The sequence below is a fragment of the Cydia strobilella genome, chromosome 5 (genome assembly GCF_947568885.1).
Source record: "Cydia strobilella chromosome 5, ilCydStro3.1, whole genome shotgun sequence".
Classification (NCBI taxonomy): Eukaryota; Metazoa; Arthropoda; class Insecta; order Lepidoptera; family Tortricidae; genus Cydia; species Cydia strobilella.
Window position 1 is genome coordinate 5,860,008 of NC_086045.1, and position 18,683 is coordinate 5,878,690.

General features: G+C 39.0%; 1 protein-coding gene across 1 annotated transcript; it reads left to right on the forward strand.

Annotated features, from left to right (window-relative positions):
* Nucleotides 1–3: 3 nt before the first annotated feature.
* LOC134741347 (zinc finger protein 423-like) lies at nt 4–17,478 on the forward strand. The gene is made up of 16 exons (XM_063674100.1): nt 4–203; nt 573–676; nt 1,496–1,622; nt 3,113–3,190; nt 3,769–3,888; nt 4,265–4,417; nt 5,671–5,793; nt 6,610–6,753; nt 7,514–7,843; nt 9,032–9,195; nt 9,582–9,676; nt 10,108–10,288; nt 10,825–10,918; nt 11,603–11,716; nt 12,140–12,302; nt 12,825–17,478. Exons 1-16 carry the CDS (start codon nt 123–125, stop codon nt 13,541–13,543), a joined length of 2,790 nt encoding a protein of 929 aa, XP_063530170.1. The 5' UTR covers nt 4–122; the 3' UTR covers nt 13,544–17,478.
* Nucleotides 17,479–18,683: the final 1,205 nt, after the last annotated feature.

Sequence of the window (18,683 nt, forward strand, 5' to 3'; positions counted from 1 at the left end):
AATAATTTGTGACCTTGAATTAGCAGCTGTCAACTTAACCAACAAGCGAGTGAAGAGTTAAAAGCGAGCTAGTCGTAAAAATGGAATGATCAGTTTTGTATTAGTTTTCCAAGATTTTCACGATGAGGAACGTTAATCCTCATCTCTTGGAAGACAAGATGGACGAGGCGGTGACGCACTACATCACCCACCAGCCCAGTGAAGTGAGTTTGTTTTGATGCTTGTTGACGCGACAAAAACCATCTCAGTTTTAGATCCGTACATAATTTCACTCTTATTTTATCTTGTGTTTTGAATTCAGCTGTCCATCTTTAACTCAATAAACCAGATGGTTAGAAATGTATATTTTAAATTTAGTGAAATGCTAATAATGTTGATAGTTAGGTATTTTGTCAGTAATTTATATTCTGGTCAATGTTGTTTGTGCCAGTTTCTCAGTAGCTGAAACTTTACTAAGTATTTATAAGGTAAAAATGTAAAATATATTGAATACCTGAGTGTAATTAGTAGTAGGCAATTTATTGATGTAACATATTAAATAAAACATTGATTAATAATCACTTTTATTCCAGTCCGTTCATGTAGACGCAAACTCACTGGCGCTGAACATACAAGAGGATGAAGGCAGCAGAGTTGTGACAGTCATGCCACAGAATTTCAGTCAGCAAATGTGCCGGTATAGTAAAATTTATATTATCTAAATTTATTCTACAGTAAGCGAAGACCAAATGAAGGTATTAAAATGATTTCCAGCTTGCTAGGAATTAATTGTTCAAAAAAAATCTCATTTGATTGGCTTACAAATGATTATCAATGATTTGTTAGATTTGACAGATATTTATGAATAACTCCATTTTGACGACATGTCTGTCTTAGTGAGACCCTGCCTGTAAAGCCAATGGTCCTGGGTTTGAATCCCGGTAAGGGCAAATGCATACTTGTGTAATGAGCGCAGATATTTGTTCCTGAGTCATGGGTGTTTTCTATGTATTTATATATTATATCATTGTCTTAGTACCCATAACACAAGCCTCCTTGGGCTTACTGTGGGACTTAGTCAATCTGTGTAAGAATCCCTTAAGAATGTCCTTTAATAGGTATTATTATTAGGCTGTGTGACACCAATCACAAATTGAGGGACTGATCAATGTTAGTTACAAGTGAACATGAAACATATTGCCACAGATCCATATATGTGTCGTTTTCAAGCAAAAGGTACTACATTGTCGCTTGTCATAAGGACGCTCTGACAGGTTTTTCGTATAAAGATACAAACAATTTTCGTCCTTATGGTAAGTGGCAATGGTGGTACCTTTTAATTGAAAACGTCACATATTATAAAAAAAACATATCTAAACCTTATCTGGCCTCCGCCACTCGAGGGTTCAGTGACTTTTTCTTTAGTATATGACATATGTACTTTAATGTTCATATTATAAACAACCTAATCTGAGACCTAAAATGGATAATACAGTTGCGTTTATTCTTTCCGCAGACAAGTATCAGTGGGAGAGCACGTGGAAGGGTGGGGCGAAGAAATGCTTGACCCAGACGGCCGGCTAGCAGCCATTGTGGCGCAGCTCGCTAAGACTGGAGCCCCGCATTACCACCCACCACATAAGGTAACTTTTGTTTCTTCGACTTTACCCTTAAGGTGCAGTGGTTCAGCCAGCAGTTTTTGAAAAATCGTAGCGCTTCAGATCTTACGGTTGCCAAAAAATATGATTAGCAATCGAGGCCTTTCGGCAATTCGAAACCAAATTAAACAACTTTCGCTCTATAGAAAAAAATTACGAACATAGGTCTAAAACTAAAACGCAACATTAAAAATATGTAATTATTTTTTGCACAAAACTATTAATAGGTAAATTGCTTCTATAAATGCGTAAGTTCATTATTGATCGAACTAATAGGTTACTATTTTGTTAAAAGTAACTAAAAATAATGATATCACTCTATCTTTTAAAAAAATATCCGCGATCCAGGGCACGCGCGGCGCTCCGCTCAGTGCTCAGCGAGGTGCGTTCTCCTGACTCTAACCTAAACTCATGGCGCCTAAATATTACACGTGGGCAGGCGTGTCTCACTCCGCGATTTCGTCGCGTCGCTACAAGTACCTGCGGCCGCCTCAATTTTGAGGTTTTGCCATAGTAATTGCCGCGCACCGCTATGGAACGGACGCCTGCACGCGCTTGCGCCGCCTTGCGCGTAGTAGTCGCGTTTTGTTAGGGAGTGAATCTTCTTTACCTAGTACTATTATATATTCTGTGACATGGGGGAAGAAATCCTAGACCTCACGGTGTTACCCGCCATTCGTGGCGCACCTCGCCAAGACCGGAGCCCCACATTACCACCCAACACAAAAGTCAACTGTTATCTATTTAAATTTTGATTTGATTGTCTCTCTCTGCTTCATAAGTCGCATATTTAAAGTACATACCTACATATGGTCAGAAACCGAAAGGCAAATTAAAATAAAATCAACGTGCTGAAGAATTCTTCAAATCTCCGTTACATAAATATTTTATATAAAATAAAATACACATACCGTGATAGTTATCCAATATATATATATTATAAAACAAAGTCGCTTCCTGCTGTCTGTCTGTCCCTATGTATGCTTCGATCTTTAAAACTACGCAACGGATTTTGATGCGGTTTTTTTAATAGATAGAGTGATTCAAGAGGAATGTTTATATGTATAATACATCAGCATTGCACCCGTGCGAAGCCGGGGCGGGTCGCTAGTCTGAGATTGGATTGTAGCTCACACCACCTTATTATTTTATTTATTTAATATTTAATGTTGTGTAACTACACAGCACTTGCTAAAAAAACGGCGGACAGATGACATAGTCCATACAGCTGGAAAACAATGGATGGAGAAAGCAAAGCAGAGAGATGATTGGATAAAATTGGAGGAGGCTTACACCCAAAGAGGGATCCATATAGAAGATAACATTTAAATTACAAATACAAAAACCATATAAAACTTCTTATGGAATAAAGGGCTATAATAATAATAAAAAAACTACACAGCACTTACATAATTTGTGATATTGTGATCGCTTGATCGTATGTTTTGATTAATTCCAATGATATTTATTTTCAGCTAACCTCAGTGAGGGGTGATGTGGAGTCCTCAGTTTTGCTAGATGGCCAATTGAGGCTTTTCAACGCGCAAACTTTGGTTAGTGTAATGTTGTACTACGCATTTGTTAAGAAATGATTCATTGTTTTTTATTTTTTATTTTTATAACAAGCAGAAATATGACTCGGAACTTCGGTAGCCGTTTAAGAAGTGTAACGCTCTTACAGTAGATGTCTAAGGTCCCCTAGCTAGACCCATATGGTGGAAAGATTCGCTGGCTATGGATGAGGTCTTGGTGGCTCAGTTGGCAGCTAGAGCACTAAAATATTGATCCAGTAATTTTCCACTTTTAAATTTATTCTAAGCTCAATGACTCAATGATTGTATAATATGTGTAAATTCTAAGAAAAAATTGTGCCTCCCGTTTTGGCAGCCCTGGCAGCCGAAACAGATGGCGTTATACGGCGCCATATTATGTCTTGTGATAATAAAATTACGGGGACGTACAGTCGCCATCAGATATATCGCAGCGGTTGGCCGCTCACAAATATCTGAACACGCCTCTATCGTCAAGACGTTAGATTGCGAGTTCAGATATTTTTGAGCACCCCGGCCCCTGCGATATATCATATTATTTATTATTAATCTTTACATCAATATGTCTTTGTCACGTTCAGGAGCAGCACGGTGACTCCATAGTTGTTCAAATGCCATCGCTACCGCCTTTACCACCGCTACAGGAGATGAAACGGTGCTCGGACTCTGACTGGTTCAACAAATCCAAGAACATCATGAAAGTATGTCGAACTCGACCTCCCTTTTTCGCCTTTTTTGATTTCATTTTTTTAATCATGCTATCATCATTACATGATAACAGGGTATTTAGGGCAAAGCAAAAATGTCTAGAAATAAAATTTTAACCTTACTTTACTAGGTAACTTACAAAATAAATTAAGTATCCTAATTTCTTGTATTAAACAGATAATATAATATATAAAAATTATACAAATTACGCTTCATTAATCATTACTAATCTGACTAAATAGGTTATAGGTTAGTACTATATAGGTATAGTGCCAGTTTGCTTGTCAAACTCGATGGCACGATAGTCCTCTTAGATAATTCTTTGCTATAAAATCACTACTGCTATAATAGTCCCGCAAATGTCCACAGACGAACAGCGTGTTAGACACCGAAGTCCAAGTCCTGGAGCTGCCGGACGCGTCACCGGGCCAGAACCGGCAGCCCAGCAAGAAGAGTCTGCCGCACAAGAAGCGGATCTCCCGGAAACTGAAGCGGAACACTGGCAACACCACCCCGCAGCAGGTCAGTGTGCTATTCTAGTTCCTAACAAAAGTCCACAGACCAACAGCGTGCTAGACTCTGAAGCCTAAGTCCTAGAGTTGTCAGATGCGTCTCGGGGCCAGAATCGGCAGCCGAGCAACAAGAGCCTGCCACTCAAGAAGAGGATATCACGGAAACTGAAACGGAACACTGGCATCACCATCCCGCAGCAGTCAGTGTGCTTATTATTTGAAACGGGACTAAATCGCGTGCACTTCCTTTTTTTTTGACCTGTTCGTGAGCTTAGGTTTAATGAACGAATGAGAACGAGAGAACGTAACGTCACGTCTGGCCGAATAATAAAAGTAAGAACACGCGGTAAAGTAAAAAAGAAAGGGAAAAGAGCGTATTCCCATCTTAAAGGCCGGCAACGCACTTACAACCCCTCTGGTGTTGCGGGTGTCCATGGGCGGCGGTAATCGCTTACCATCAGGTGATCCGTCTGCTCGTTTGCCTCCTTTTTTATAAAAAAAAAGTCCCATTTCAGTTTAAAGTGTGAGGGTAGTGTATGTGTTACACGTTACACTTACACATCATCATCATCATCATCATGTCAGCCTATAGACGTCCACTGCTGGACATAGGCCTCCCCCAAGGCTCGCCACTCCGACCGATCCTGTGCAGCTCGCAACCACCGAATTCCCGCGACCTTCACCAGGTCGTCGCTCCATCTCGTCTCGTCTCGTCTCGCAGTAGAACTAGGGTCACCGACATAGCTCGCAGAATTGCAAACCTTAAGTGGCAGTGGGCGGGGCACATTGCTCGCGGAACTGATGGCCGGTGGGGCCGGAAGGTTCTGGAGTGGCGTCCGCGTACCGGAAGACGAACTGCCGGTAGGCCTCCAACGAGACACTTACACGAATCAAATTATTTTATGAAATATTTTTTAATTTGTTTTTAAGTAATCACACTACTATACAGGGTGGCTAAAAAATAAGTGCATTCCCGTTGCCAGGGAGGTTTTGGGATTTACTGAGCAACTTTTACTATGGGACCAACCCCGAAATCGCGTAAAAAAATTTGACTGTTTCATACATTTTGGCTGGTCCATTTTCTATGGGAGGGTAAATTTTTACGGCATACACTTTTTAGGGTTCCGTAGTCAACTAGGAATCCTAAAAAGTTTGTCGTAAAAACCTGTAGGTGATATATTTTTGGCCGGTACTGTACCTTATGTTTGTAAACCCAACTCTCAATTCCGGAACATGTTTTAACAGGTAACATTATTTTCGCAGGACATAGTCGTAATCAGCTGTAACGACGAAGTGCAACAAGAGGAAATACTCCCCGACAACTATGTGACTCAAGTACAGCACCAAACACATCTCGCTGACGACACACACAATATCACGCACGAGGTAATATATATTTACTTTATACGTACCAGGGGTGCGAAACTCCTCCTTTCGGGTATTCTCGGCTCCCTTTGACTGTTGGCAACTCTAAATAGCCGAATGGGATAGTGCCATATACTAGAAAGGGACAGTATGATTCGTCCCTGAACCGCTGTCAAACTTCGGTTTTGTAGGAAGTTTCCCTTCCTAGGGAGTTGCCGACATCCTTGGGAGCTCTGAAATACTAAACTAGAGGGTTTTACTCATGCAATTTGAATATTATTTATACCATTGTAATAAATAAAAAATTCATGATCTTTTACGTATCTGTTATTCTAATTGTAATACAGTGGAATTCGTTTATTATGACTCCGCTTATCCTGACCAACCGCCTACTATGACGCAATTACTGTGCGAAGTTTGGTTTTCATATAAAATTATTTGTGACAAAGTCAGATAAGATGAATTCGCTTATAGTGACAAATCGCTTACTATGACCTATAAATCCTATTTTTTTATGAAATTATGTCCGGTTATACTCACACATTCGCTGGTTTTCGTGGCCGTCCCCACGTCTTTTCCTGCGAGGACGTTTGGTGCGTGCGTGGCGTGTAAGCTGTTTTAGTTTTGATTCTCGGTGAATGTTGATAATTGGTACAAGGTTAATAAAACTCACCTCTCAAAAAGGAATTTGAGATTAATTTAGAAAAATTAACAAAAATAAGAAATTAATCAACTATGCTTTATATGACATGCGCTTAGTATGACGCGTTTGTCACTTGTTCGATGTTATTATAAGCGGATTCTACTGTACTTATTTAATTAATGTTGTGATAACAGGTTCGGCCGGTGCTAATATGCTGCATATGCGGCGAGTACTACGGCGAGGAACAACTGAAGTTCTACCAGCATCTGAAGCAACACTACGAACCTCACGCCACCATCATCATCGAGAACCCTGTGTCTGACCTAGGAATAGATAAGGTATGAAACAAGAGGAATAATTAAAACAAAAATCCCGACTGCTTATTTATTTAATCGTATGGCATTATGTTAATATATACAGATACAGATAAATCATAAATCTAACTCCAGAGAATTAATCCACTTGATAGCTTCGTCGTTCAGTTTTATCAGGTTTTCCGGGGGGCCTCCAGTATATCGAGTATATGGGCACTCTTGGATAATATGTTGGATACTCTGTTCGTCGGCACTACAGTGACATGCAGGAGACTCCACCCACCCGCAACGATATTTATATAGGGCACAGCGACCGTGGCCGACTGCTTACATATATTTTTGAAATGGTCTCTTCACTAGCTTTCATTTAATACCCTAAAAAAAACAACGGTCCCCCCTCCCCCTTTTTTTTCTTCACGCTCACGAGCAACAGGTGTCACTACCACAATTTTGACGAAATTAACGATACCTTATATGTCCAAAACCATCCAGCCGTTTGGCATGTAGGGCGTGCCAATGAAATGGACGTACATCGAAAAACAGTACCCTATTGATGCAGTCGGGTAAAGAAAAGAAAATCTAACGTAATAAATTTACTGGGAATATTTATAGCTCTGGTTTCCTAGAATAGTGGTGCTGTCATATAGCGGCCGTGATATTACGTTAAATATAATGTCGTAGTGTATAATCACAAAGTTTTATTGTACACATTGATGTATTAAATTCTTGTTTTTTTTTTATCTACACTGACTGACCACCGTTATGATATTTTTTTCTCTTTTAGATGACCAACACCTGCATAGAGGACAATGTGGCAAACCTACCAGACTCCATAGTAGAACTATCATTAGAAAACACAGTCCCGAAAACTATGTACCAAACGATGGACAAACACATCCTTTACACATCAAGCGACAAGACGCTTCAATACTCTAGTAATAAATTGCAATATTCAATGGCGAGTATGGATAAAGAGCTGCCGAGTAACGAAGTGGAGAAAGCGGATTTGTATGATTCTCTGGATAAGTTGGAAATGTATAATTGTATGAAGTGCAATAAGGGTTTTAGAAAACAGAAGCAGTGTGAGGCGCATATCAAGGAAGTACATGGGAAGGTAAGTTTCCTAAATTGCTGTGAATCAAGACCAGAAAATCCTTTTCTTTGTCTGTGTCTCTGATTTAAGGTAAAATATACCTTACTTTGGGCAAAGAGTTGTTGATTGAAATATGTAGTGATGTAAAGTTTACGAAAAACTCGTGCCTCTTTTTTTGACAGCCGGAATACGTCGCGCTGTACTGTGCCATATGGTTTGTAGTTGAACCACAGAATAAATAATAGGTTACACATATTAAATATATATATTAAATATATTAATAACGGGTCACTCACGTGTTTTAAGTCGAAAACGCTCGACATGTTTCACTCCGTACCGAGGAGCGTCATCAGGAGCTTGCGTCACACGCCTATGCGTCATATGTCTATGTCTCACGGAAGTTTTGTTACTAAATAGGTTACACCAATGTTAAATGACAACTTTTGCCAACCAGAGTTATGATGCCGTACAAGGCCGTCTACATCGGTTGTCAAATTCAAAGTATGAACTTACCTGACGGACGGAACGAGATGGTCTTATGGAACTTTCAGTAGGAGTAGCAGTAAAAACGCTTTAAAGGATTTGCCCCACTGGATGCGTTCTGCGGTCAGCGGTCAGGTCAAACCCGCATTATGTATGAACAACATTGACCTTTGAAGTTGAAGTTTGACCTGACCGCTGCCCGCAGAATGCATCCAGTGTGGCAAATCCTTTATTGTTTGCCCTCGTCATAGTCTCATTTTTAGGGTTCCGTACCCAAAGGGTAAAAACGGGACCCTATTACTAAGACTCCGCTGTCCGTCTGTCTGTCTGTCACCAGGCTGTATCTCATGAACTGTGATAGCTAGACAGTTGAAATTTTCACAGATGATGTATTTCTGTTGCCGCTTTAACAACAAATACTAAAAAATACGGAACCCTCGGTGGGCGAGTCCGACTCGCACTTGCCGGTTTTTTATTCATTTCTGCCTACTTGTATAAAATCTTGAGTGCCGCGTCAAAACTGTAGACGTATTGTTGTTCCCCACCAAAGCTTGGTGCGAAACAAGGAAAAGGAAGCCGACTAAATTACATAGGTTGTTTTTGGGAATGTTCGGGAGTGTTTTTAATTTCGTCGCATTGCGTATGTTCTGTCCCTCACGGGCGCACGCACGTGGCACTTATAGTATACTTGCTTTGACATTCAAATCTTTTTTTTTTACGTAACAGCTAGAGGACATGGGCGAGTTCAGCGAGCCCGAGGACCTGATGGAAGGGATCCACGTCGCCGTCGACGGGGTGGAGCCGGCGGAGGGCGAGCCCTACGAACAGTCCCTACTTCCCCACCTCACCGTGGAGAACGGGACCGTTCACCAAGAGCACGTGAGGCATTGGTAAGTTTTTTTCTTCCATTTATATTATATATATTTTGCTTTAGAATTACGACATTCAAATTGACATTGCCAGGGAGGTTTTGGGATTATACTGAGCAACTTTTATTATGGGACCAACCACGAAATCGCGAAAAAAAAAACCACCCTCCCATAGAAAATGGACCAGCCAAAATGTATGAAACAGCCAAATTATTTTTCGCGATTTCGTGGTTGGTCCCATAATAAAAATTGCTCAGTATAATCTCAAAACCTCCCTGGCAAAGGGAATGCGCTTATTTTTTTGCCAACGTGTATATTCGAGTTAATTTGCTTTTAAATTATTCAGGTGCTTTTTCGGTAGTTTGCTAGGTTTTTTATGGCAATAATCCTTTTTTGTTCTCCGCCAGGTACATGCGCGGCAACCAGCCGACCGCGTGCGGGCCGGACGCGTACTGTCCGGTGTGTCCGCGGTCGGACCACCAGAACGACTCGCAGCTCAAAGGTATATCATAGACCTTTATAGATCCACAGGGGTCTCCAAACTTTTGGATCCGAGGGCCACAGCCAAGACGGCCAGCTTCTTCTTCGCCGGCCCGTTTGTATGGGAGATGCCTCTCCCGCTTAAAAAAAAATAAAGGTCTTATTTGGACCCATGGTCTACCACTTATCTCAGGCGGTTGGTAAACGAGTTACGCGGTGATTTTTTAGTAGAAGGTAGTTTAATTTTGGGACTAAATTGGAGGAAGTTGATGAGATGATGTTGACACGTGATGGAAGATTAATTGATTTAACCCACTTTTAAATAGATGGATGTTCTTAGGATGAATTTGGAACAAAGGCCAAAAAAGAAATATACTTACTGGGATTTGAACCCAGGACCTCCACTCGTGGGCAGGTTTCCGTTGCTAATCACATGTATCTCAACATCAACAGAGGAAGTCTTCCAAAGAATATTCGACGTAGAAGTGCCGGCCGCTGAGAACTCCAACTTCGCCGACAACATAATACCCGACACCGAAATACCGGAGGCCGGGAAACCGGAACACAAGCCCGACAAAGGGAAGAAGGGGAAGAGCTTCGAGTGCCCGCAGTGCGGGCGCGTGTTCCAGCACAGGTTAGTTTGGTTTTTATACAAACACAGACAACATCTATACAGAATCACATTTTTCCAATATTCAGGCTATTGCCAGATGACGCACTAACGTAGCAGGGCCCAGTCCCGGGCTCTGGTTCCGCAGCGCCATCTATTGAACGAAAGTTCAGTTCTTTTAACCTTTTGGACGTCAATGACGGATATATCGGCACCGCAGGTCCAACGGCAAAGACGGATTAATCAGTCACAGACCACAGAGCAACATAGACCTACGTGCATGTGCATAAAGTTCAATCTCAGTTTTGACACTTCGGTGACGTGGCGTCCGAGTGACAGCTTATGTGTTTGACACGACGTCGATAAGGTTAAAGCAGTTATGGTCTCACTTCTATCCATTTTGTGTGTCGCGCCCATTAGTCAAAATAACTCGAGGTGCGTTCAATAAATGGCGCTGAATATTGGAGGAGCGCGACTTTGTATGGACACTGCAGTCTCCTTTTTTTATCGTCCATGCGAATATTGCGCATAATATAACTAATATAATATTGTTATTACAGAAACAGCCTACTGTACCACGTGCTATCACATAAGGGGAAGCAACATGTATGCCGCGAATGCAACAAGGGCTTCTACACATCGGGCGCACTAAAGGTACTAACAGAAACACTTAAGAGGGGGTTAACGCGAAATTATTGCTTTTATTCACGGTGTTTTTTTAAAGTCCGTTAATTTTAAGGGTGCATTACTAAGCTTAAATTAAGTAACTTTCTCAAAGAAACCGGTATTCTAATTAACTCCGTTTTGAAGATATTCAATGATTTATATTTTTCTAATAAGGCCCCTACGAGCGTGTATACTTGCCTTAGTTCCTGTTTACATATTGATTAATGTTTAGTATGAGTTTATACATTTGCTACTAAACGCAAGTACTATCTCGTACGATCGATATTCGAAATGTCATAGTTTTCAATTGTTTGGTTGTCCGTGTTACAACAACGCTGTTTTAATTAATTAAAAAAAAAAGCTATGCCATTCAGTTCCCTTAAATATACTTAGACGGTAACGCAGCAGAAAAAAGATTTCTCTCATACAAAAATCAGGGACACATCATTTTATTTAATTTTCCTCTGCGTTACCGTACAAAATGTAACTTTTATCCGATCAAGTTGTTAATTTTAATGTGTTTATTAAATACTTATGTATCTAATAATGCCCGTGTAAAAAATAAATAAAAAAAAACAACATGGTTTTTGAAAAATTGATATTTCTTTACTAGAGTCTAAAACACTAAATCAGTGTTCTAAAAGTTGATTCACCCTCATGTGTGTCGTTTAGATCCACAAGCGAGTGCACAACGGCGACCGGCCCTACAAGTGCGAAGAGTGCGACCGCGAGTTCCGGCAGTGGAGCGACCTCAAATACCACAAGGTGTCGCTACACTCCAATCAGGTAAAAAATTTTTTGTTATTAATAAAATTTTATGGCACATAGCCAACTTATATGCCACCCGATCACGGTGGGCACGATGGTTATAGGCACATATATAGTGATTTGGGTATTTAATAGCGTTTAATCTCGGAAAGAAAGAAAAGAAAGGAAAACAACATTTATTCGGGACCCTTACAATATTACTGTAATTTAAAAATCCTCACTGAAAAGGTCTCGTTTAACTTTATCTTTCACTTTCATTGAATCAGACGTTACTATGCGGGAATCCATAATAATTAAAAGAAGTATTTGCTTTGTGCTAATGCTAACCCATCGAGTAAAGAAGTAGGTACGCAAATATATACGTATAACAACCTATCATCAAAAGTAAACTTGTATAAATATACATATTATAAATATTCTTTGAATGTCATCCTTTTACAGAAACATTTCAAATGCGAGTTCTGCAGCAAAGAATTCGCTCGCAAATATTCGCTGAGCGTCCACCGGCGAATTCACACCGGCGAGCGCAACTATAAGTGCGAGTATTGCAACAAAAGCTTCCGCGCCTCCTCCTATCGGCTCTCGCACATGCGAACTCACACAGGTCAGTTTCTCTATAGATTACAAGTATTATCTACGCGGTGTTTTACGCGTAATTTTTTTTTTTTTTTTTTTTTTTTTTTTTTTTTTTTTTTTTAATTCTGTTGTCACTGGCACTATGCACGCTTAATGTCGCGCCACGATATGGTCCGACCGGACCGGTACATGTTCGATGGATGTCATGTATTTATGTCGTCATGTTGTATCTGTTTTTTGTATAAGTTTGTGTAAACTGTGTGTAATTTATTTTTCGCCATATTCTTTCCTTTATGTTTCTTTTTGTAATGTCTGTTACCTTCCGCGATTTTGATGGTCTCATCGGAAGATCAGCGCTGGAAGTCGCCAGCAGCATGCTTAGATGGGGCCATTTCGTGACAGCTCATTTTCACTGTTCTTTTTATGTATGTCTATTGTCAGTGTGTTTACGAATAAAAACTATTCTATTCTACTTGAAATGTAATCAATCGATCAATTCCAAGTATATGAATTAGGAACGGGAGTCGCTTACATACTACTCTTGTTTCAGGCGACAAACCGTTTAAATGCTCGACGTGCGGTAAGTGCTTCCGCGTGGCCGGCGACCTGCGGCGCCACGCGCTCACCCACGACAAGCTCACCCGCGACAAACACCCGCGCGTCAAGCACGAACCCGACAACTCACCCAAAAAAGAAAAGAAGGACAAAGAACACAAAAAAAAACCACCCGCCGCTGCAAGCACCACCAAACTACCCATCCTAAAAAGCATCCTAGACAAAAAATCACCCAAAAGTAAAAAGAAAATCGGCGCCCCCAACGTCACGGTCGATCCCGACAAAGAACAGTTCAAAATCAATAACGAATTCACGAACAACGTTGAGGTATTCGACAGTAGAAATTACAAGTTTAAAGAAATATACGTGGGCAAAGAGGAACAACTGAGGCAGTACGAGTTGGAAGATAGGTTACCCGATGAGAGGAATTTTGCCGTGCTCAAACCGATGTTCAGACCGAATGATTCTATAGAACCGGAGAAAGTGTATGGCAGGAGTGAGAATACTGATGGTAAATTGGCCGTTTTCACGCAAGTAGAAAAAAAAGAATATGCAGGCTCGATAGTCTCCAATACACAGGTCACTTTGGCTGATATTAATAGACATTTAGAGAGAGAACCGAGAGAAGTCAGGAGCGAGAGTATGAACGGCGAAGCGATAGAAAATGGTATACTCGAGAGGTTGGCGGCTCTGTACAATATACCCGCGGTATGAGAAATGTGTCCTTCGAACAAATTCAATTGTACCAATCTGTATTCGTATGAGCCTCCGAGATCAAACATGGAATCTTAAACTATGTTTCCGTCCGACAAGTAAACTAAATGTAAAGTAGTCGATAGCTAAAATTGGCAGAAAAAAACGTTAATTATGAAGTCTCAGTAATCATCCATACGTCGTCTTTAAATGGGTTTTAGACATTTAAAAACAGTTAGCGGAGTCTTTACTGCAATCTTTTTCAGTGTATTTGTAATAACACAAAATAATAAGCATAATAGTCATTTACAGTACATATTGTGCTACTTTACTGCACTTGTGCGATAATTAGCACATTACGTAACTATGTCGAAAATTTAACGGGTCATATGTACTGTAAAACGTACGATACATTGTGCGAATCGAGTGGCGATAAATTAAAACACGACCGAACGGAGTGTTTTAAATCGACACGAGTTTCCTATTTTTCGCGCTTGTGTCGTAATGTAGTATTAACTCTCCAACGGTAATCAATATATTAAGGGAATACGCGAAAGGAGCAATAAAAATAGTTATTTGACCGGAGGTTCATTCATTCGCTAATAAACCATTTATATTTCTACGGAAGGACTTAGTGAATTTTTTATTTTATTAAAGCTTTTTATTTACTAAATTATATTATAGAAAACGACCTGATATGTACCTAGTGTATTTAAATGTACAGTGTACAGCATTCTACATAATTATAAGTGTTGATAATGGTGACATTTACTAATAGTTAGTACTTTCTAATTAAAGGGGCGCGTCTTATTTAAGCGAAACAAAGTACCTTTCCGAAAATGGTGTATATTAGTCTCTAATTCTGTGATCTTCTAGAGTCGAATGTTAACTGAAATGAAGAATAAAGTCTGTTTTTCTATTCCGTAGACTAAAATGACATTTCATGTCTTGCTATAGTTTGTCAAAGGACTGTCTTATTTCAAACATAGACAGAGATAATTATACTATCTTTGTCTTACACTAGTACTAGCACCCAAAAAAAAGGATGAGTATAGTTTTTTTTTGGTTCTTATTTACTGACAATTTGGTTTGACCAACTATAGTTTTTTAAGTCTTATAAATAGTAATGTGCTACAACCGGTACTAACCGAAAATAAACTATTGGGAGGTACTTATATTTGTTTATGAAGACGAGAGAAAATCCGATCACTATACGGGTAAAGTAACGAATGTCGAATACGTAAACTAAAAATACCAAAATGGCGTTGCGTCAGGTCGGCAATATGTCAATGTCATTTTTTTAACGTTTGAGTAGATTAGTAGTGAGTAGATTTCATTTATTGTTTATTTTGAATCTATAATTAAATTAATGTTTATCGGTTATTCACAGACCGAAATCAAACATAAGCCACTGTTTATTTTAAACTGTTCACATTATTTCTACGTCTGACATTTGTGGTTGTCACTTTAGTCTACGGAATAAAAAAACAGGTTTTAGGTAACTGGACAGGTTTGTTTCTCAAAATCGTTTACCATTTTCCGGGACTAGTTCTTTGTCTATAATGGTGGTCACACACTAGGGGTCACTTGTACCATTCACTTACCCGGAGTTAACCGGTTAAACCTAGAGTTACCATGCATACCAGTACAATTTGACACTGGGTTAACGGTTTAACCAGTTAACCCCGGGTTAGTGGGATGGTGCAAGTGGCGCTAGCTGTTATATCTTATTTTATAACCAGGCATCGTAAACTGCGAGCGAAATCCATTGAAATGACGTATGACAACCAGTTACAACCAGTTACTTCAATAGATTTCGCTCGCAGTTTACGATGCCTGTTTATAACATTTTGTTTTTGATGATAGTATTGATAGTGTTTTATTATGTTGTTCCAGTGACACAATGTTATATAACGTTGTATAACAGCCAATGTGGGACCACCATAACATAACATCACATAACATACTGTGGGAGTGGGACTGTATATAGCATAATAAAATGACCAAATTACTACTGATCAATTTGAAGTGTAAAAATTATGTATCAAAATGTGCTAATACATTAAAAGTAGGTAATCCGCCGTTAAAAACCTTACTATGCGATTCACGACGGTTTTTTTGTGCCGTCCCTTTCATTTCGTTTCGTTCACATAATGGGGTAAGAGATAGCGCTAAATTGAATCGTAACTTGTTTATTACTAAAATGATGGCAGATTTGCGAGAAAAAAAAATTGGTTCTTTTTTCAAACGTAAATATTTTTTACATCAGTTTTGTCATATAGATCTATCGTAATTTCTCTTATATTATTGTGTAAAAATGACTGATAGCTGTATAAATTAGTTAATAAATTAAAAAGCATTTTTTTTAAATAATATTTAAATGTTCGCCGCAGCTCTAGTTACTAGGTACCTACCTACTGTAGGTAACTAATATGAAAATTCTAGAAAAATACCTTTAATATGAAAGGCTGCAAAACCAATCAAGGTTAATTTTATATTAAGCAGAAACATGTAGTCTGGCTTATGAAAGATGAACCTGCAAAAACGCGGCAATTTAAACAAATCTGTAGCTTTGATTGCATAATCGTGATACTTTTTATCATTTCTACGTTCTTTTCAGTACTTAATTTTTTTTCCGGACACGCTTACAGGACAAATTTTCAAATTGCCGCGGTTTACAGGTCCATTTTTCATTAGCCAGACTATAAAGATACTGATACTTAGAAATAAAGGAAAAATGGAAAAATTCCGCATAGGGCGAAACTGGAACACCACCAGCACCAGCTCCACCAGCTGAGCTACCGATACCAACGACCTATACAACGGTGGCTAAAAAATAAGTGCATTCCCGATCGCATTTTCTATGGGAGGGTAAATTTTTTTTTTCACGATTTCGTGGTTGGTCCTACAGTAAAAGTTGCTCAGTATAATCCCAAAACCACCCTGGCAACGGGAATGCACTTATTTTTTTAACCACCTTGTATAACATGAATACATTCTAAGGAAAAAACGTGCCTCGGAAATGAAAAATTGATTCTCTGATAGATGGCGCCTACACCTTTGGCCTATTCTCGGCTGGGTGGCGTTAAAGGTTTCGTTTGTTATTTAAAAATTTTAACACGTATCAGTAAAAGAACATGGGTCAAAATAATATAAACATAATAAATACAAATGAAAAAAATCATTAATCCATAGGTATATACATTTTATGATATTTCTATACATTTTTATTTTTAGTTATTATTTTAATCGATAGGCATTAAATTTACTATAACTACAAAATTTGCTATGACAGTAACCCTCTATCCTATATATTCTCTTTTCCGATACTTGCTCGTTGACAGCTGCAGCGTAGTGTTGAGCTTATCAGTAGCGTGCAGGGGCCCATTTCTCGAACGGTATTAGTCTAATATTATTAGTGTGTTGTCATGACAACTCATACGATTTGACAGTTTTTGGACTAACCCCCTTATTCATAAAACTTTACGGGCCTGATTTAGTTAAATTATGTTATATCCCTTTCTTACAAATACATAAGTCAAAATGACAGATAAAGACAAACGATTCATACCTAATTCAGGCCAGTAACGCGTTTATGAATAACCCCAAAATAATATTAGTCTAATACCGTTCGAGATGGGCCCCTGGTATCCCTAAGTCGACCGAAACAGGATTTATTTCCACTTTTCCTTTGTTTCAAAGCATTCTCACAATTCGTAAAATTACTGTTGAAGACCGTACAAATGATGGCATTAAACTAGTTTAATACCTAGTACTAGCCTAGAGTACTAGATAGGAGAATATTTTTTTTTGTAGAAGGTTATTATTAAATGCCCAGGGTGTGAATCATTTATGTACATTACCTACTAAAACTTTAAAACTGTATTATACTATTGTACATTTTTGTAATTTAAATTTAATATTAGTTACAAAAAGAATAAACAGGATTTATATTATGTACTTGTTTTAATAATTAAGGGGCCTAATTACCTGTAGAGGATTAATGTTCAGTGACTGTAGGCGTTATAAGGATAGGTGGAGGCCTATCACTATTTAGGGCCAGTTGCACCAACCACAAATAACAGACTGATCAACGTCAAGCAGCAGAGAACTATGAAACTTCCCATACAATAAAATTTTGCGAACGCTAAAACGGTGATAGACGGTTTGGTGCAACCCGACCTTAAGTATTTACCTATTTTAATTGCCGACCCCGGGCTTACGTATGTCACTCCGCGCCACGCGGTCTGCACCAGATCTGGTGTCGCATAGAAATATGTCTACAGCAAGTAAACACTGCATATCAGCTGGTTGCAGGAACCATAGAAAAAATGCTGCACACACATAAACATATATAATAATATGTCCAATCGGCATCGTTTCGGCACGTTCGGTAATACCTAAACAGGGTATTTTGTTATACAGTGAACCGTCTGTACGTAGTACAATAATTTATTCGGTGCTTACGGTAACCGCTTACCATCAGGGGCCCATTTTTCGAACGGTATAGCGAATATTACGCGAAACTGCGTAGGGGGCGCCACTACCACATTCTGAGGGTCTATCGCGAAACAAGAAAATCGAAAATTCATTATCTAACATCTCTGTCACTCTTTTATTCGCGTTTACCGGTAAGTCCTTTGTAAACAAACCGCGTTGATGCATCAATCTCATATTTTATTATGAAAAATTGTCAAAAAACTGTTAAAGGCACAGTATGTATAAGTTACTCTTTTATGGTTTACTCTAATTCCTCCGAGCACCATAGAGATTAAAACAAACTTGTATCGGTGGTAAGCCGTAAACTTTTTTGTCAAATGTCAAATACCTATATTATGTATATTTTATTTAGTTTTTATCTTGCTAAATATTTTAAAATGAAAACCTAAAAAAAAAACAATATTATAAATGTGTAAGCCGAGCACCAAACCATACCAAACTCGACCATACTTTCATGGAAATAAGATGACCATAACAGCAAGACCCCTCACAAATAGCTTTTTGGCCTTCTAGGCTCTTCGAGCTCCATAACCATAATTTTATTGATCGAGCCTGCTCATAATTGAATGACAAAAAATATAATGCCCTCAACTACACGTTTACCCAATTTCATTTAAATTTGAACAAATTGATTTAAGTTGTTGTCCATCAAACTATCCTC

Excerpts from the sequence above, each read along its gene's own strand:
- LOC134741347 (XM_063674100.1), top strand. The coding sequence starts at position 123 with ATGAGGAACGTTAATCCTCATCTCTTGGAAGACAAGATGGACGAGGCG. Across the intron at positions 9,196-9,581 it reads CAAGAGCACGTGAGGCATTG|GTACATGCGCGGCAACCAGC; the intron begins GTAAGTTTTTTT and ends GTTCTCCGCCAG. Across the intron at positions 12,303-12,824 it reads GCACATGCGAACTCACACAG|GCGACAAACCGTTTAAATGC; the intron begins GTCAGTTTCTCT and ends CTCTTGTTTCAG.